General features: G+C 41.3%; 1 protein-coding gene across 10 annotated transcripts in view; it reads right to left on the bottom strand.

The window, feature by feature from the left end:
- FAM13C (family with sequence similarity 13 member C) overlaps window positions 1–21,445 on the bottom strand; it is a 123,429-nt gene that overhangs the window by 18,009 nt on the left and 83,975 nt on the right. For 7 of the 10 annotated variants that reach the window (XM_019638407.1, XM_019638410.1, XM_019638408.1 and 4 more), the window contains 3 exons: window positions 20,711–20,858; window positions 5,489–5,699; window positions 4,230–4,368 (listed from right to left, as the gene is read on the bottom strand). In XM_019638407.1, the coding sequence (XP_019493952.1) occupies window positions 4,230–4,368; window positions 5,489–5,699; window positions 20,711–20,858 (498 nt within the window). The remainder of the gene's footprint in view (window positions 1–4,229; window positions 4,369–5,488; window positions 5,700–20,710; window positions 20,859–21,445) is intronic. The other 3 variants (XM_019638405.1, XM_019638402.1, XM_019638403.1) reach the window with 1 other exon arrangement.

Here is a 21,445-nt window from a genome sequence, read left to right as displayed (position 1 = left end):
CATTCCTGGCAGTGATGATATACAGTAGTGTTGCTGCCAGGCCTTCAAAGGAACACTGAATAGGTCTTCACCAACAAACAAGCATGTAGGTGTATACATGTCCTACCCAGTAGTTAATCACACGAGGACGAGGCAATAAGAATGTATTTTTACATTTTAGAAGGATATGATTCTGTTAATACAAATCACTCGCCTTGATTTCTGAATTTCCTCTCACAGCATAAAAGTGGATTTTCTACAGAAAAGAGAAACCAAGGAGAGAAGGGTAGCCAAAAATACTTAGACTCTACCCCCATAGATCAGTGAAGAATTTTCTTAGAAAAGCTGAGGCCACCCCCATAATTTAAATGCAGGTTCGAGAAGATTAATGGTTACTTTGAATTGAGGATATATAAGGAACTACACCATAATGCTGAAGATGACATAATCATAAACATCATAGAATACTAATAGCCAGAAACATGTGCACTGTTAGTGACCAAGTTCTTTAAGGATCCGCTAAATCCATGTAACATCAACAAGCTGTTGGTGAGAGAGAGGCATAGGGAGAGGTGTGTGTTCCTCTCAAGTTCAAAGGGAAAAGCAGGGCTTGTTTGACAGGATCATCAAAATGTACAGGGGATTAGATCTATCAACTGCGAAACATAAGACATGGTTCTGCCACTTCTAGAGTGATGTAAAAACCATACGTTTTAAAATCAGAATGGAAAAGAATGAAGGAAAATGACAGTGATGTTTTTCCTAGAAGAGTTCAGAGAGGATGCTATGGTTTCTAAAAGGACAGCCCTGTTTCCGGGACCATGGACAGTGACACAAGTGGGCACACCTCCAAAATTCATAGCTTAGCCTGGTCCCATCCATGGGCTGCTAGAATGATGAACTGTGCTGCTTCCTTGAAATATATAGTCTAGTACTTTGGCTTTGGGTAACAACCTGGCTATATGGGCAGTCAATGTTTTACATTCGGTTCCTCTAAATCCTCACAGAATTCTCCACTCTGGTCTGACAATACATCACATTCTCTGGAACACATCTTTTTCACTGCATGTGCTCCACATAGCTAATGCCATCTTTTGATATACTGTTAAAACCAATAACAAAACTCTAAGATGCTAAGCCAATGACCGCCAAAGAAATTAGCTTTCACTATTGCAAATAGGATTTAGAAATTGAAGGCTGAATTTTCTGACAAAATATTTTAAAGCCTGAAATTTTCTGAAATGATTTTTTTGTTTCCTTATTCCTGGGGGAGCTTTCAAAAGAGATTAAATCAACCTCACAAGGATGGCAGCTTTCACATCACATGGAAAGCTGTCATGCACAAGCTGTGAATCTGCAAGCCTTCTAACTTCTGAACTGAATAATTCCAGTTTAACAGATCCCCATGGGCCATACACCCAGAAACCGCACAGTGTAGATTGTGTTCGGTGCAGTTAAGATGGGGCTCCCAAGTCACATAACTGAGGGTAACACTGGACAAGATTTTTGTTCTACCAAAAATGGATCTAAAGACACTTTAGAAATTCTTCTGGATTAGGAATGCAAAGACCTGAGTTGTTATCTTGGCTAGACCAATTCTTTGCTGTGTGATCCTGGGGAAGTCACTTCCCTCCTCTGGGTCTCAGTTTCTAAAATGGCCAAATAAGATATAAGACTGGCTGAATGCTTCTAATCTAAGATTCTCTAATTCTGCTGTAAGTGGACATCTGGCTGAAACAGGCTTTTTAGGTCCACGAGTTTAATAATAGTTAAATGTTAAATCAATTGAAGGGAATAAACATGGTTTGGGATAGAAATGTGAAATGGTTACATTCAACAGAGAGGGAAAGATGTGTGCTGTACCAGGGCATTAGACTCGCAGAGAAGTCTGGCAGGATCTCACATTCAGAAGTTAGCAGTGGGTGCCATTAATTCCACAGTCAGGCTACCAGGAAGGAAAGCCTTCCACACAGCAACCAATTAAAGCCCATTGACCTGTCAAACCTCTAAGCACAGCCTGGCACCCTGACAGGAAGGGTGAGGAGAAGACCTGTTTCCTGAGACATGGAAGGTTCTGATTACTCCAAAGACTTATACACATTGAGGCAGCGGTGACCATGTAGCCTTCTTTACCTACTGCTCCTGGATCAATCCATTTGCATGTGTGAGTGTTTAAGTGTATGGGCATGTGTCTGCTCTGGCTCTAAAGCTTCTCTAGACAAGGGCAGGAGGTACCAGGAGAAATTCTCTTCCAAAACAGGCAGCTGATGGGTTGCCGTGAGAGTTGAGAAAAGTAATCCAGGGTCTATAGCTGTAGGCAGAAAAGTCCAGTGGAGAATTAATGTGTATAATTTCCCTTCATTTTCTGACAAGGTAGAGGCTGCCATGAGATAGCCTGTTCAAATAGCACTCAAATAGATTAAAATGTTAATAATATCTAGGACCACTTACTTCCTTTGTGCCAAACACGCCCTCATTTAATACTCACAAACTTCAGAAGTCGCTACTAATATTAACTCCACTTTATAGATGGGTAAACTGAGAATCAGAAAGGTAAAGTAACAAGTCTAAAGTCACAAAATTCTGAAGTGGCTGTGCTGGATTCAAATCCAGATCAATCCGATTTAAGAACTGCTAGGTGAGAATTATTAACAGGCCCTGAGAATGAAGCCCCTACTTGTTACTCTACAGCAGCGGTTCTCAACCTTCCTAATGCCACGACCCCTTATACAGTTCCTCATGTTGTAGTGACCCCCAACCATAAAATTATTTTCGTTGCTATTCTATAACTGTAATTTTGCTACTGTTATGAATCGTAATGTAAATATCTTTTTGTTTTCCGATGGTCTTAGGCGACCCCTGTGAAAGGGTCGTTTGACCCCCAAAGGGGTCACGACCCACAGGTTGAGAACCGCTGCTCTACAGCTTCTAATGTGAGGGCATCACAGATCTAGTAACACTCCAGCAGCAAAAAGGGAAATTCAGCTTCTCTCAGGATACCCGGAGCTTTCAAAATGCGGACACTGATGAAATTTACTTCTGCTCCTCCATTGCATAACCTACTCATCTTTAATCTACCACCCAAGCTTGAGCTGATAGAGCATAACTACCTCAGGCAAGTTGTAAGTTTTCCCTGGGCCTCAGTTTCCTTATCGTATTCCCAATGTGTAGAGTACCCTCCTGCTCTATCAAGAGAAGAATCTTCAACACCCTAACTTAGGTTGTCCTGAAAGTCAATCTGATGTATCCTTCCATTTTGCAAAGCTACAAACCACTCCCGAAGCCCCCTCTTTTAGTGAATTTGAAGCCACTGTGGGGAACACGGGACAGGAGGGACAGGAGAGTGGTGTATTACCCATGCTCACCTCCTTCCCCAGCTCTTATCCCACACTCACAGGGACCTGCCCATTACCCTGTACCAAGCGCTTCGTGAGCCTTTAAATATTTCGAGACGTATGAGACGTTATTCCCTGTTCTCTTTTATTCTAATAACAACTTGTTCTGGGCACTCTGCCAAAGACCCAGTATCTTTGTGCAATTCTATTATACATGAATATGATTTTTTTTTCCATGCCATGGTCACCATGAAAGGAAATAAATAAAGCTAGCATTGGCTATCAAGACACATACCTCTGACTCTATTGTTTCTTAGGTAAGAAGAAAAAGGTTCACTATTGCAACACTTCAACACCAGCATGAAGCCAGCATCTCTCTGACAAGGATGGGTCAGGGTTTGTGCTTATGAGTGGCATGAACAGATGTCACTTGAGAGGTCTTCACACATCAATCAGGAAGTACTTTAATGTCAAAGAAAACGCCATCTCCCTCATTTTTTTCTGCAATTAGAGATTCTGCCCTTTGGGTGTTTAATGGGCTCTTACCAAAATGCAAATGGGAAAGGGTTAAAGAAAAAACAAGACCATAATTCAAAAGCTTTACAAATTTCAGTCCTAGGAACACTAGCGATAGTAAGCAAGGCTCCTTGGGGGAAAGGGAGGCGGGGGGGGGGTGTCAATAATCAAATCAATTTGGAAATAAGCGCTGTAATTCATTACTAGGAAATATCAACCAACAGCATGTGAAGACAAGACAGGCCCAGGATGGGAGCTCAATTTATGATGGGTCCTGGGTTGGCCAATGGGAACACAGCTGTCCCCTGGTACAGAGGGGTACCCAAACAGGAAGGACAGAAAAGTCCATACATCTCTTGACACAGTCCGCACTCTTATTTTAAACCCCACTGTCCTTACCCGGTATTTCTTTTCTTGTTCAAATTTTTCTTCAAATTTCCGAATTTTCCGCTTGAGGCTCTGGATGTGCTTGGTCAGCTGAGCAATGGTCTGTGGTTCCTTACCATCACCACAGCTGCACCGTGAAGAACTTCGGGGCCTGCAATGGTTACAGGAAGGGAAAGAATCATCAAAAACAACGGTCTTCCAATGAACACTTCTTCCTGGATTACCAGAGAAGTCCAGAGGAGGGTTCATTATTTGATGAGTCTATGACAGTAGCATCTGCTCATGAATGGAGACCCCTGATCACAGAACCACATCATGGGCAAATGTTATCGGGGACTTTAGTGTACAAGTGTCAGAACATTAATCCACGAAATGCATTTCCTAAAGCTTGGAGGAGACCAACTTAAGGCTAAAAAGAGACAGCCTTGTTGTAGCATTATTCTCAATAGATTGCACACCTACCAACATTTTCAAGGGAGATTTAGATGAGTAATTCACTTTTCTTGACATAATAAAGCCTTTGCAACTCTGATAAAAGGAATGGGCCTCCTCTCCAGAAAATACATTCACCCTCTCACATGACACACACTTTACAATAGAAATAATTCGCTAATTCCCTTAAGTCTATCAATATAGAGTCCATGGACCCAGGTTTGAATAAGTTCATGAATAGCAGCTGGAGTTATTAAGGAGAAACTAGAAATTTCCTGCATATATTTTAGCCAAGGGTATCTCATTTTAGCTATGCTTCAAAATTACTTGTAGAACTTACATAAAAAAAGGAAATTATGCACTAAAAAATAGAGTTATGCAATTTTTCATTGGGGGGTCAGCTATTGTAAGCTACCACTTTTCTAGAATCTAAGAAGAAACTGAAGTGGACAACTAAAGAGGTGCCATAATCCATCTGCTAAGGCCACTGATGGACATGGAAAGAATATTGAGCTCATCAAAAATGGTATTTCCAATATTTGCACTTACATATACTTACTTAGGACTCTGGTCACTTCACCAAAAAGGTTCAAACATTCAAGCCCTGGGGTAGCCTGTAGCTCATGACCATTTCCTGCTGAGATAGTAAGGCCTGAAACAGCATTCCCAACTAGAAAGTACACTGATTTTTGCCATTTATTGTTCAGGTCTTGGCAGCTGCAATTAGTAGGCATGGCTGCATTCTTTCAGATACACACTTCATTGTATGTTGTAAATATAGTATTTAAAAAAAAATAAAACTATGAAATGAAAATAATAACAAAACAAGGTTTTCTTACATCATAAACTGCTGCGTGCTGGGTGGAGAAGGGGCTGATTCGGGGTCTAAATTGAATCTCTGGCTTTGGCTGAAGATGGAACATCGTGGTGACAGCAGTGGGTTGTCACCATCAGTGATGTGATAGAGCAGCCTGCTGGTCCCGACAGACTGGAGGTCTTCTGGGGCACTGTCTGCTCCATTCTGCCCGTCACTGTGGACTGGCGCAGGGTCTGAGGAAACAAGATCAACGACCAAGGCTTAGAAGTGACAGAGGGCTGGAAACTGTCCTGCTCCTAAATAAAAACCATCAACAGTCATTATAATGTCTGCCTCTTTGTCAGGAAAGGCTTTCAAAATCCTCTCACATTTGTTCTCACAGAACCTGGATAAAAAATAATACAAAGCCGCCACCACCAACGACAAAAAAAAAAAAAGTGAAAAAAAATTTTCACTGTATGTTATAGAGTCAGGTAGCCCAAAACTACAAACGTTCTCTTTCATTTCATATTAGTTGCATAGGTTGGAAGAGTACATTACAAAATGTTCAGTGGAAAAAAAGGAAACAATAAAATGGAGCTGGAGCAAAGACAGATTATGAGGAAGAAAAGGGATAACAGTGAAGGAAGAGAGAAGAAAAAACAAAGGAGGAAGAGAGGAATCCCCAGACAGAAAATTATTCAGCAGTCCTTAAAAATGATGTAGAACTCTGCTTATCAACATGGAATGATATACAGACTATGCTAAATGAAAACAACAGATTTTAAAACAAAACAGTAGTAATTCCATTTTATATAAAAAAAATAGTATAGCTTTATGTGAACAAATAAATGCACTAAAAGATCAAAGAAGCTACAAAGCATGGTAAAATTAGGAATGATTCTGTTTCTTCTCCAGAATTTTATGTAGCATTTTATTTTGGACAAAAACAAAAAACAAGAACAAAACCTGCTCCAAACCCTCTCCCCGGCTTAGGGAGCTCGGTAGCTACATTCTCACTGTAAATGAGCTTTTAAATGAGCTCATCAGCTTCCCGCCCCAGGGTCAGTCCAGAAGTGGCACCCTCTGCTACAGAGGTGAGGGCAGGGAAGTGAGGGACATTAGGACACTGAGTCAGGGTGGCCCGGATAAGAGTCTCTCCATCACGGATGGGGCTCTGTACAGACGTATTCAAGAAGCAGCCAAAACAAACTCCTCCTCAATTCTGCTCAGCAAACAAGTCAGGGCAACCCAAGGTGTTCTCTGACTCCTACTATCCCAAAGAGAGGAAAACAAAGATTTTCTGGGTGAATAAGCAGAATCTGAAAATACTGACAATCCACTTTTCCAAAATAAACATTGATCACAATTTGGAAGTATCTTAAGCAGGTTTAGAGTGGCTCGTGTTCTCTAGAACTTGAAATGCAAGTTGCTTTGTGTAGCATCAAAGGTCTGGTTAGGTCCTTGAGTGTTTTCAGTTGGCTTCTTCCCTGTCCAGTTGTAGACTGGGAGGGTGGGTCACACCTCCTATTGTGCCTCTGAAGCTCACGGACACCATTTCTGGATGGTCAGAAATGGACAGGAGAAGGGCCAGGGAAGAGTTGGCACTAGATGAATGCCAGGGCCCCAGGCCCATGGGCAAGGTGTGCTGCTGTGACTGAGACAACTCACAACAGGCAACACCCTTGCTAAGAGTAATTTACCCAGAAAATCCTGCAGTTTTGCAGGAGCCCTAAGGAGTAACAGGAATAAGAGTTACTAACCAATAAATCACAGCATACACTAAAAATCACCTTTAAAACCCACCAGGAGACATATGGGTTCCTTATCAAATCCTTTTCTTAAACCATTAGGCTTCAACCATCTAAAAAGAAATGCATTTTATTCATATTACCTGTTTCTGGGCAGTGCCTTTTGATAATGATAAGAAAGGGGAGAATCTCTAGCAAGCACCTGGGACTGGCAGAGTTTTGTTGAAATGAGAAAGGTCGGAGGCCTTCAACTCCAGCTTGGCTGTGGCCCCACAGTCAAAACTAACACGAGTCTCTTGGTGCTGTTTTATTAGGCTCAAATGGAGGCAGCTGGGTTCCCAGCCGTATGACTGAGATAGAGGCGAGAAAAGAGCTCAGCTTCTGAAAGCCCCAGTCTTGGGATGTAACTTCACAGAATCACACATCATTATGAAAGGCTCTTTTTGAACTGCACTGCAATAGGGACTGTAAACCTCCATTTACATGGCATCTGGTTCCACAAGCACTCGAATAATTTACTAGCGCTGCCTAATTAACCCATCCACCTAACCCCCAACTCACCACTGAAGGAAGCAGTGAGCCAGAAAAATCCCAAAGCAACCAGTTGAAAATCAATAGTCTAACACTCGTAATCTGGTAGTGCCTCAGTTCTTTGTCCAAACTCACCATTTGAGTTGAGAAGAGTTTAATTAAATCAGCCGGGGCATGTATATATGTGTGCCTCTGTGTAGACAGAATTATTGCGTCCCTTGTTCAGAAGAGGCCAGCGTAGATTCAGAGCCAGCCATCACTGCTGCCATCCTGGGAACAGAGCCCAAGCCACCGCTTACAGACCCTGCTCCCCAACAGGGAGAAGCTTATGGCAATATTAAACTTGGGTGACTTCTGAGGGTTCCCCGGGGGAACATTACTTTTTCTTCCAAAGGAAGGAACAGCGTACCAGGGCCCACTGTGTGATGCAGTATGGTTTTGAGGCAGGGGTCTGGGAGCCAGGAGTCCGGGCTAGCCTGTACTCTCTGTGGGGCTCCAGACGGTTCACCGGCCTCTCTCAATGTCCTTGTTGGGCCTGTCTTACAGGGCTGTGATAGAAAAGGAAAAGACCTGCTGGTTCATTGTGCCTATAGCTAACAATGTTATGTGTTAACGTTTAAAGAGTTGTTAAAAAAGTAGATTTCATTTAAGTGTTATTACCACAGCAAAGAAATATTATTTTTTCCTACTTTTTCCCCCTTCTTTGTATTTTCTAAAATTTCTGGAACAAATATGTCTTAGTTTTATAGGAAGGTAAAACAATAAAAGTTAATACAAAAACTATTTTTAAAAGAAAATACGCCTTCCTGAGAAAAGAAGTGAGAATAAACCCCAGGGGTGGCATAACAGAGAGCAAAGATGGTGAGTTTGAATCTCTCAGCTCTACCACTTGTTACGAGAGACTTCAGAAATGATGGGCCTTTTTCAACCTCAGTTTTCACATCTGCAAGTTGGGGAGAATAACGGTACCTGCCTCATAAGACTGAGAATGAAATGAAATAAAACTGTGTCTTCTATACATTTTTATCATATCCACATATACCTTTTCCACTATATACTCATATGTATATTAAAGAAGTATATATATAAAGTTACATATTTTAGATACATAGATAAATTTCAACCTACAACTTTTTTAAATTTCAGCTTCATCCTAGGCCATGATGGCCAAGAAATCATGAGTTTAACATGCAAGTTACATCTTTTTTACTAATACACATTAAAATAAATTATTATTAAAACTAACACTGTTCAACCTTGTATTCTTTGTATACCATATGTATTTGGGGAAACACTGAGACAAGGCATAGAAACTACTAAAAAAAGTAACCATAAAAACCATCATTTTAATAATATCATCAAAATAAGAAAGCTGAGTGTTATCTTCTCTTATTGAACAACAACTAGACTAGAAGTCCTTATGGGGTTAATATTTGAAATAAGAGCCAACATGTCCCTCAATATATTGTCCCTACCAGGTCTTAATTATAGAGAGAATAATAGTCATATATAATATTAATGGAGTGACTCACTATGTCCTCAAACTTGTTATAAGAGTTTCTGCATGTATTTAATCTTCATAACCACCACACGATGCTGGTAGTAATATGATCTCCATTTTCAATTCAATAGGGAAGGTGATATGACTGTATTATTACTCCATTTAAGGAGGGTTTCAACAGTGCCCACGGTAGAAGATGCCACATCTCTGACCCCGGGAGCTGCACAGGGTTTCTGGCAGCCCACTCACTGAGTGGTAGGGAACATAGAGAAGAGAAATGATCATCATTAGTGAGTGAAGGCCAGGAGACCACTTCTGATCTGGCTGCAACCCCAGGCAGAGGCAGATGCTATATTGCAGCTATTAAATGAGTCAGTCAGATTTAAAAAATATCACTTTCTAATGTGAATTTTTAAAGTCTTTCAAAATTTAAGTAAATCTCTATCTGCAACCACTTGAGATGGACTGCTGCGATCTGAGTAACAAATTAGCCACAGTCTTGTGGACTTGTTAATTTGCACTCTTGGGTTTGCTCATCATGGTGGGCTCAAAGGTCAAATTCAGGTACATTCCAAAATGCCAAACATCAGCCTTTGTTGGTTTTAAAAGCAAAATGAGTCAAAAGCATGTGTGTGATTCTAATGAGGCTCAAGAATCAGAGTTCTCAGCCAGCCTCACACAAAGAGAGCCGCCAAAACAAAGGAACAACCCCAAAACATCTGATGGCTACACAGTGGGCTCGGTTTGGGGTACGTAGAATTTGAGCTCCTGAAGGCATTAAGGGGTTAACTGTGGGGTCACAAGAAGAGAGAACACAGGTAAGCCTGAAGTCATCTTAATAACTAAGCCTGGGGAAATAGATGGGCTTGCTTGCTCTGAGACCACTGAGAGAAGTGCTATCTCCAAGGTTAGGATGGACAGAGTAGAAATGAGGACAAATGAAGAGGGATTCCAGGTTGGTGAGGCTGACCTAGTTACTGAGTCGGGGGAGGTTGGCACTGCAAGCAGGCTTCTGTGTACCAGCTTCTGTGGATGGCCACCAGAAACATCAGGGAGCTAGAGGGGTGGGAAATGTGTCACTGTGAAAGCAGGGCTGAGCTTTATGACAGGCACCCTGCTGATCCTAAGTGGCAGTTTGATCATGGATAAAAAAAACATGGACTTATAGGCTATAGGCTCAGATATACCTAGATTCAAATCCCAGTTTTATCATATGTGTGACTTGGGACACATGATTCAATTTTTCAACCTGTTTTCCCATCTGTATAATAGGATTTCATTCATTCAACAAATGTTTATTGACCATCTACTGCATGCCAAGTCCTATTTCAGGTGAGAATGACAACAGTATCTACCTTATAAATTGTTGGGAGGATTTTCAGAAAGATAAGGAATCTCAAGTGCTTAGGACAGTGCCTGAGGGGAAGGGGAATAATAAGCCCTCAATAAATGTTAGTTGTTGTTGTTTTGCATTCAAAGGTTGGTATCTTTTATCTAAGTTACGGAATTTAGGAGGGGAGCTGGCTAGGGGAGGGAGGAAAAAATAAATTCAGTTATGGATCCTTTAAGAGGCACTTTTTGTTATCTAGGTGGGGGTGCCAAGTAGACCCTGGGTATGTATACATATGGAGTTCAGGAGACGGAGTCTAACTGGCTTCAATGTCAGCAGCATGCACTTCCCCAAACCCCACTTCTTGGATTGGAGGGGTAGGGTACAGTGAGCCTCATTTTCATTTCGAGGGAGCCGATATATGCACTGATTTCAGTTAAAATGAATGGCCAATAGATTAGGGCACTGGGTTAGCTGAGCAATGAGAAATTCCAAAATCCTTCCAGAAAACCAGAAAACAACATGGATCAAGAAGCCTCAGCTCAGATCTAAACTCATTCCTTGCTTCTGCATTTTTGGTTACAATCTTCTAAATTTTCATCAGTAAATACAGGTCCAAGTTTTAGGTTTTTGAGTAGTTCTGAAGGTAAATTCAACCCTATCACTCCTGTTTCCTAGAGAATTATAGGAGGATAATTTTGGAATATTTTTTTCTTGAATCACTGCTACTACACCTAACATACACAACACTTTTTACCAAGTAAACCTAACATTCAAATCACAGAACTACATAAATCCTCAGGGTATATTGTAACTGATTATTTTAAAAATCTAGTGGTAACTTACATACACTTTCATAAAAGACTTTTAAAGTTCTTTTTTGTATTGTCACTGTTTCAATGATAAGGGATAAATACCTCCAAAGGCCTGAACAAAGGAAAATTCCATTGTTATTTGCATAGCATATTACTTACAATATCATTTTGGGAAGTGAACTCACCCAAATTTTCAGTATTATAACAATATTCAATAAATTTAAGTGTCTAGATGATATTCAGTAAATATCTTAAATATGCCTTAATTTCACATGCCTTAAATATGCCTTAATAACTTGCTTAGCAAAGGAAAGTTCCAGAGGAAAAAAAGGAGGCAATTAAGACCACTAGACGCAGTGGAGACAGGAAGCCACAGTGGCAGGTAGTGGGTAAGGAAGACAGGCAGCCAGAAAGCTGAGGAGGAAGAGAAAGAAGAAAAACAAGGAGACATCTTAGTGGAGGGGGTGGGAGGGGTGGGGAAGAAAGGAGAGGCAGGGTGGCAAAGGTTGAGCCTGCTCTGAGGTAACACGCAGTGGAAGTGAACTTCTAGCCCCTGGAAGACTCAGGTCTTCAGACATTACTGACTTCTCCCCTAAATCAGAACCGTGCTGTGGGCAATGGTAATGTGACACTCTGAGGGCAGGTGAGAGATCTCCGGATCTCTGTCACACTGGGAGAAGGAAGAAATCCATTCTCTGCATTGTTTTGTAGTAGAACGTTTGAGGCGGGGAGGGATAAGTAGTATTTTTAGAGGCAGTTTTTATATAGCACTGAGCTAAATGCCCAATTTGGGGAGGAAAGAAGGAGTAATCTTCTAGATAAATCTACCAAGTGATTAGATGAATGTTTTCGCTTCCTTCTGATTTCTCACGACTTATTCCTTTGCCTCTACGCACAGCGTAAAAGAACAATGGAGAAATAACCGAGGGAAGTGGCCAAAGAACAGTGTCTGATCTCTGAAAACATCTATTTCCCTCCCTGTGTCACTAAAGTGAAGCCAAATGCTCAGATTACAGAGCTCTGGCTGAGCTGTGGCCAGAGACAGAGCAAGCAGCATCCATGACAGTGTCCAGCATTTGGAACTGCCCTCTTGGTATAACAGAAAGCTGGATGCTGTGATATTTATAATTTTTCAGCCTAAATGACTCCCCAGGTCTTCTAGTCAATTTCTGAACCATTGATCACCTCCATGGTACAGCTGATACAAATCTGCTATTAAAATAACAAGAGCCATTTTTCAAAAGAGGATTTTCAATTTATGAGCAGATGTGCTTTGCTAAGCAGAAGAAAAATTGAATATACAAAGCAAACAGGAAGACTATTGAAGTAAATTCCAATCTTCAGTGGGGGCTGTATCTTTCCTAGGCTTCAATGTCAGTTAGGAAAAAATTAGTCAGAGATTGGATCCCCAGAGTCACATAGACAGAGCCACAGAAAAGCATAATTCTCAGGGAACTCGAAGAGGCAGAGAGGTTGTCAACCACGAACTGGGGGGGAACAGCGGGGGACATCCAGAGCAGTGTCAGACACCAAAGCATCTTGGCATGCCATCGGGTCACTTCCAGACTGTACGCTTCATAAGCATGGAAGAATAACCAGAAACAAAGGTTTAAAATGACTACAATGTATGGGAAAATATGCGCAGGGGATGATGGGTATCTGAGAACTCTCTGTACTATCTGCTCAATTTTCTAAAACTGTTCTTAAAAATAAAATCTATTCATTAAAAAAGAATACATGACTATAAGGCTACTTATTAAAAGCCTAGGCTCTTGAGTTACAGCCACGGGCTTGGTCTGAGATGCCACATGCTTACGCTTATGTCCTTGGCCAGGTGAGCCTCGTCAAACTCACAATCCTCATTTATAAATAGGCATAGTGAGGAAAATGGGATAATGATGTTACACAGTCCTTGGCCTGCCGTAAAATCTGAATTGTAAAAATTTTTTTAAATAATCACCCAGAAGTTTCAGCTTGTAGGGCTGATTTTCTCCTTCCCACAGGCAGTGGTAGAAATGGCCTCAGAGAATTACATTGTCATCTATACATTTTAAAGTCATTTTAAAATGACTTTGAAGAACAAGGGGTTCATGTGGAGCTCCCTCTTTCAGAGATTATGAAGATGGTTATAAAAGCATCAGAGAAAAACTATTAACAGTAAAGCCCTTTTCCAGCCAAGTTATGTCATAGTTTTAGCACAGGCTAGATTTCATGGCAACAAATGTAATTTCAACTGTAGTAGGAGGTAATTGCTCAACCATCACCTCTATAGATTATTGCTGCTATAAATATGCTTTGCTTAAGGAAATTACTGGAATGTCAATCATATGCAAGATCCTAGAGGGAGCCTAGGCAATCAACAGTATTAATGGTATACCCACATCTTGAAAGTAGTTAGGAATTATAATAGAGTGGATATTTAAAGACAGATTAAGCAGTTAAGTGGAGGAAAGGTGATACAGGCTCTAAATAAGGCAAAAATGCCCAGCTTTTTAAATGATAACTGACATTTATTGAGGATTTACCATGGGAGATGTGCTAAGAGCCTCGTCTGCATTTACCTATGTCATTTTCACAACAGTCCTAAGTAGATAATATTCTTTTTCCCATTTGAAAGAAAACTGAGGCATAGAGAGATCAAATAACCTGTCCAAGATCACCCAACTAGCGCATCAAATTCTGCAAATAACTGTGTTTCTGAACAAGGCAGAGCCAATGAATATAATTTACTTGGACTTGCAAGAAGTCTATGGCATGTTTTTCATATCAAAAGTTGTTTAAAAACAAAACCAAATGATGATTGAGCTAAATGATTTTTTTTGTTGTTTTTTTAAAGACGGGTTTTTTTTTTTTCATTTTTATTGGGGAATTGGGGGGATGGGAACAGTGCTGGGGAATTGGGGGAAGGGGAACAGACAAGTTGCTGTCGTTTTGTTTTGTTTTGTTTTGTTTTGTTTTGTTTTGTTTTGTTCTTCAATCTAGTTGTGGAGGACGTTGCTTCACTGGCCCAAGTTGGCACCATCATTGCGCCCTTCTCTGGCGAGGCAGATCAGTCGCCGGCTTCTGGACGGCCGCTCACTGCGGCTGCTGGCCGCTCACTCTGGCTGCTCGCTACACATGGTAGCCCATGGCAACCCACTGCCACAGGGACTGCAGCATACGCCGTCGCCGGCGACTCATGGCAGCCCAGCTCCAGGTCGAGCTGTTGCTCAGCACCTCAGCTGAGGAGGGCAGTGTCACTGGCCCTCATATGTGGGATCCGAACCGGGGCCCTCTGGCATCCCAAGCGAGTTCTCAACCATCGCGCCACTCGGCCGGCCCTGAGCTAAGTGTTTTGAAGTGGATACAAAATCTACTTAGTGATATGCAGCAAAGAAGAGGGTTGAATTAGTATCTTTATGATGGACATGTCAGTATTAATCCTTGTAAATGCATCCTGGATTAATCTTATTTTACATTTCAGAAATGACGAGAAAGTGGAAGTAGAGTCATGAGTCTGAGTTTGCAGTTGATGTTGATATTTTTCAAAGATAAATGCTAAGCAACCACGGAAAAAGGTCAGAAACCGTGAGGAAGCTCAATATGGTAGATAACCTTCATTGTGGGCCAGTAGACCATGTAGCTGGGGAAAACGAATCCATATACTCTTAAGTAATAAGCACTAAACTATTAGTTTGATAGAAAATGGAACTTTTAAAGTTCTTATAGAATACACTGATATGGTAAGAAGGCCAAGAAAATAGTGTGCATCTCTAGGAAAAGTTTGGAAAACAATCCAACAAGCATAGTTGTTTTTGAATTATTTTATGAAACACCTTCATGCCCAACTCTTTAGGCATTAGTTCCAAATTTTTTATGTACTAATTCATTTTTATAGAGATCATTGTAGCTTCACAAGTAGTTGTAAGAAACAATAAACAAAGCACTATTTGTTCACTGCCCAATTTCCCCCAATGGTATCATTTTGTAAAAGTAAAAACCTGTGCTCATATTTACAAATAAGATTCTAGTATTTGACTCCATCTGGAATGCACTATTCGGGTCAGGTAAATGCACATTAAGAAAGGCACGGGGGCCTAGCAATGGTTTAGATCAGAGGAGCTGAAATGACTCTGGAAACAGAGGAGCTGTTAAACAATTACAAACAGAGCTTTCTTCAGTCTGACAGAGAAAAGTCAGGAATGGATAAAGAAACAAGGACTATCAAAACACATTAGGCATGTAGAGAGTGTACAGACTGTCTATGGGCTTAATTTCAAGTTCTAGTATATTAGAACTATGGGAACTTAACACTTTGGCTGGATGGCAAACAGACTGTGGATTCCGACCCAGGAAACCCCCAGCCTTTTCCTCCCAACCCCCATGATTCTGTAGCTGTGGGACCTTCAGCAAGTTACATTAACTTTTCAAGTTTATTTCCTCATCTTTCATCTGGGAATAATAATGGGACCTGCTTCATAGAATTGTTGAAGATAAAATAAGAAAGTCTATGTAACTATGCCTGCCACAAATGAAGAGGCCATTGTTAGCTAATGCTGATATTATTCATTTAAAAGATTTTAAAAGAGGATTTCTCAACTCTTGACATTTTGGACCAGGGCAGGGGGTGGGGGTCAGTCCTGTGCATAGTAGGATGTTCGGCAGCTTCCCGGGCCTCTACCAACTTGATGCCAGTAGCATTCATTCTCCAGATATTTCCAAATATCCCCAAGGGCACCAAACAAATAAAATTAAAATAAAATTAAAAAATCAACCACTGCTTTAAAGGAACCAATTTAGGATAAAAAAGTTGAAGTACTATTTTCCACAGTGGTAGCCATTTTTTAGTTAAAGCAACCAGTGGTACATACTGAAAATATAAAAAGATTCAAGAAAGATTTAGAAATAACACACACACACACAGACCCATAATGAATAAAGTTTCTAAAAGATATTTGGAATTCTGTGTACTTCCGAGGTTGAAGAATGGTGACCCCTATGAATGACTTTCAAACACTGTCTGGGGCTCCTGCCAGATAAAATGAAACATTAAGTTATGTGGATGATCAGCCCCACCTAGTGGGATACCTGAGATGCTCCCCTGTTCCAGAAATCCAATTATAAACTGCACCTGCAGCAAGAACACATTTCTCAGCACCCCTGGAGGAACACCATGTTCTAGAAAGTGTGCCTGCGCCTAAGAACCACCAGGAGAGCTTTCCTAGCATGGAGATCTTCAGGCCTTATCTCTATATTTTAACTTGGCATTTTAGGGTGGGAAGCCCAGATAGATGTAAGCTTAAGAACTTCGAAGTAATTGGGAACGTCTAGTCAATTGGATAGTGTCTTAAAATGTGAGAAGGAAAGCCCTCTATTGACTCTGTTCCACCTCAACTTCAACATTACGAAGAGACCTACAGCCCATGCAGAATTCTGTATGGGAATAATTATAGACTGTAAATAGATATACTACATTAGTGCTCTCTAATAATCAACATTAACAGCGAGGCTCTTGTCCAAATGGAAAGCTCAATTTGAAAATCAAGATTTTAGAATAAAAGAATTAATTAGGTGCTTTTGTGGAATTATTATTTCTAGTAATAAGTCTTCAGTTGTCTCCAGTGACAGTTTTTGCTACAAGCTCCATGCCATCAATCACCTGTGTCAGAGAGAACCGGGGTTACTATGCTTAGTCATGTGAAACGTCAAAAAATCCTCCTGCACACTTTGAGAATGACAGGCAGTTAAAACAACAATCCTCATTCCATTTTCCATTCGGCAGCACAAGAATGGATGCTTACTAATGCCACGGAGGAAACATTTGCTTCAGCTGTAGGAGGCTGCTGATTCAGTGAGAGGTATTTTGAGCCTACATACTGTGTGGGTTTCCGTCTCACATTATGCAGCTTACAACCTACAACCTATAGGTAGGGTGACTAGGTGTCCCGGATTGTCTGAGACTGGGGATTTCCCAGCATGTGGGACTTTTCATGCTAAAAACTGGAACAGTCCTGGGCAAACCAGGACAATTGGTTACCCTATGGACATGCCCAAAGCTACTTTGCAGGTGGTTCCTTCCCTCTCCATCACTTTTCTTTAAGTGCCTCTGTACCCCTCAAATCTGTCCCAGTCCCCATCCTCATCCGGGACACCATCTCACTCATTCCTAGCCAGCAGACTTGGGTGCTGGAGTACCTTTCTCCTCCTGATGTAAATGAACTGAGCCAGCGGGCCACAGACTCTGAGTTCTAAGTCCATGTGGTCTGTAAGATGTTGTCCATTGATGAAATTGAGATGAAGCAGAGTCAAAGAGAACCTGAGCGAATGTGATCTTCTCTCTCTTAATTCAAAACACTGTCCACTTGAATAGTGGTTTCCAATACTCAGAAGTATAAGGATTCCAGGACTTCCACCCCAGACTGTCTAGAGATGAGGACCAAGAATCACCATGTTTGAAAACTGCCCGTAATTACGATGTGCAGGAAGGTTCAGGAACACTTTCTAGAACACAGTGTCCATCCAGGGCTGCCATGAAATGTGTTCTTACTGAAAGTGCAGTTTATAATTGGATTTCTAGAACAGGGCAACATTTTAGGTATCTTACGAGGTGGGACTGACCTCTGTAACCCATAAACCAAAGTTAAAAGCCACTATTTTTATTTCAAGTCATGGAGACCACAAGACTTGGCTCAAACCATCATTTCAGATACCCACTGCAAAAGTTAAACTTTACTTAAGTCACACCCTAATCAAGTCTAAAGTAAGTCTGAAATCTATTTGAGTGACATCAATTTATATTTATGAATGTTTGCTTTTAATGGTTAATCAGTAGTATATTATAGCCAGATAGTCCTGTAAAAGTCACCTGTTGGATTGTCTTTGTTATACCAATTATTGACATCAACAATTACTAACTGAATATTTATATACATGTAAAGCTCAAAGCTAGCTGCTAGACTTTAAGAGAAAATGGTAACTTACTATCATCTTTTATAGACTTATGGCCACCTGGGCTAATATTATGCAATCACACTCTCATCAAGGATTTACACACAGAAAAAAAACTAAAGTTTCCAGGTGTTCAAAGATCACTCCAGAAATACTGTTGAATGTTGGAACTGCTGATCTAATATGAGCACAAATTTCTTCCCTCTAAGTGACACATGGATTAGAAAATGTATGGCCTTCTTATAAGTGTGTCTTGGAAGCCAATGAGACCAACGCTCATCCTATAAATTGTGAAAGTCTCTTCCAAATGCCTGTCACTTTGGCAACATTCCTGCCAAGTGAAGAGACTCCTTAGGTCCCTGAGAACATCTAGTTTCCAGACTGTATCAAAGGGTTTTATTTAAAAGTTAAAGAAAAACATGCATCAAATAAAGCAGAACAAGGAACAATACAGGGACTGGAGTTTCTTCACTTTTCCCATATCCACTCCCATGCAGTCATTTTAGCTCAAGGAGACTCTTTATTCATAAGCTCCACAAAGACAAAAACTATCAGGATGGGTTTTATCTTTGAAAGCTTTTAAGAGCTGTTGTTGCCTCATCCAAACACACACACACACACACACACACACACACACACACACACACACACACATGCAGAGAAAATCTCTTTCTCATAGACATATCAGATTCATCTACATTTTGGGAAATCCAGAATCCAACCCACAAGCCTCCTCTGTAAAGAGCCTTCTGTCTATTTCTGCCATTTAACACTTAACATGGAATACATTGATGGTTCCTTTTTATGGGCAATTCCTACATAAACTCAGAATTCCGATATTGTCAGGGGTGCTAAAAAGTTTGTTCAAAACCCAGCTGATCTAGAATGAGAAAATGCAAAACGATTCTTGACCTTTCCAGAAAATAAGACACATAAGCATATACATAAAAGTCATATATATATCCATATCCATACCCAATATTCAATAAATATTTTATTAAACACTCTTTGCCAGAAACTTGTGTAGTATACAAAACAGCAGATAACTCAAAAGTTAATTTGTATTTGGCCTGAGGCTTCTCTGTGTGTTTTGTATGTTGTTTGTTGGGGTTGGTGAAAGAAAAAGGGCATTGTCTAATAATCTGACTTAAATCCCTAATTGGATTGGCATTGGCTCCTGCCCCATTTTACTTGCATCTCATCCAAACACAGTGGCAATCAGAGCAGGAGAGCTCACCAGGCAACAAGGACAGCCAGCTGGCCACCTGCATCCATGGGGGGGAAATTTACAACTTACTAGCAGGGTTACAGTAGGCCTCAGTGTCCTTACTATGAATAGTATTATTTCACAGTTTAGCTTAAGAATATAATAGATATCAAGTGCTCAGACCAGTGCCTGGCTCACAGAAAGTCTTCAATAATAACAGTAGCTAACATTAGTAGTTAGTAGCCACTATTATTAATAAACCTTCAAACACTAGAGATGCCTATTTTCCCTGCTTAGCCCATGTGGGTCTGTTTTAAACAGCCATGTCTTGAATGTACTATCACTAATGGTAGGAACATAGGTTACCTTTGTAAATCTCTTCCTTCAGTTCCTGGAGATAAAGGACATCTCACAAAGCAAGCTCCCCTAAGCCCATTTCTACCAGCAACCCAGAAACTAGTCTGCAAACCTCTGACCTATTTGTGTTAAAAAAGATAAGCTCTGCTCTCATGTCTACTCACGTAAATTAGTGTTTCTTTACTGCCTAAGTCTTCCTGGGAGCTAATTTGCCTTCTGCTTGCTAGCCAACCTATCATCTGCTGGATTAAAACCAGAGAAACTCACAGATGAATGAGACCCAATTTTGAGAGTTTTCAACAGAAATCAATGCTAATAACATGAGGCAGAACAAGACAACATAGGATCAGAATGAGCTATACCACTCACCTCTACTTTCCCTGTGTTGATGGACCATCTTATAAGCAGGTAATAGAAGAAAGGAAGCAGCAACGATGAAACTCCCCTGTCCCTCAACACCTCAAAAATACCATGAGTCTCAAAACTCATGAGTTTCAAGCACAGATTATCTAAGTCCAGTGAAATAAAATAAGCACACTGCTTGTTTGTCCCAAGAGACCAAATAGGAAAATGAAGACTAGGAGTTGTGATGGGTGCTTTTCACCTGACACCCGCTTTATGTAAGCCTGACTCTTGGCCCCCAGCTGGCGAGAAGGATCTATGTCACAACACACCTTAATTCCTCCCGCTTCCTCTCAGCTGTCCCTGGTGTAACTTAAGCACCTCTTTAGCTTTCGCGTTGCACCAGGCACCCTTTCCCACAGAGGGCCAGGTTTAGGATGAAGCGGCAAGCGAAACTATCTTGAAGAGTACAAATGAGAGCCTCCCCCAAAGCCAGCCTCTTACCTGCAGCATCTGCTCCTTCAGCAGGCACACTCTGGGTGGATGCAGGGGCTGGGTCCTTGGCTCCATGCACCTGAGCAGCTTCTTCCTGGTTTGTCAAAAACGCAGGGCACAGATCAGTTTCAAGGGCTTGGAGCTTCAGCAAGGAATTCTGCCAGCAAAAGCAGAACATCGGGATAGTTAAGTGGATGCCTAACACACAACGTTGGCTCCGCAGCTCTTGCAAGCACCTTTCTCCAGTGCCAGGCAGGAAGAAGGTAGCATCCACAGCTGCTTCAGGCAGAGCTGGTCATGCAAGAATCAGCTATGCATTATTCCACATGCAGCCTCAGTTTCTGCCTCATTTCAATCCTAACGTATATGGATTATCTGTGACACATGGGACTAGTGATTCCGTCAGCAAGAGACGCTGCAGCCAGACAACCAATCTGAGGAGGTGGCTGCTTCCCGGGTACTTGAGGCTTTACGCTTTGCAAGTGTTTCATTCATTGTGCTGACATCAGGAGCAGATGACATTAGGCCCCTCCCAGGCTACCATTCATGAGAGCCAGTGTGTCTCCACTGCAAAGACTGCAGCAGACTGCAGAGCACAAAGAGTTACTGCTGCAGAGGCCGCCTGGAATCTGGGAGGTGCTTTGAGCTCCCTTGTCTACATCTGTTTGTGGAAGATTGTGTGTGTGTGTGTGTGTGCGCGCGCGCGCGCGCGCGTGTGTGTGTGTGTGTGTGTGTGTGTGTGTG

The sequence above is a fragment of the Hipposideros armiger genome, unplaced genomic scaffold (assembly GCF_001890085.2).
Source record: "Hipposideros armiger isolate ML-2016 unplaced genomic scaffold, ASM189008v1 scaffold_39, whole genome shotgun sequence".
NCBI classification, from domain to species: Eukaryota; Metazoa; Chordata; class Mammalia; order Chiroptera; family Hipposideridae; genus Hipposideros; species Hipposideros armiger.
Note: the sequence above shows the minus strand (reverse complement) of the source record. Positions and strands in the feature narration are given on the sequence as shown.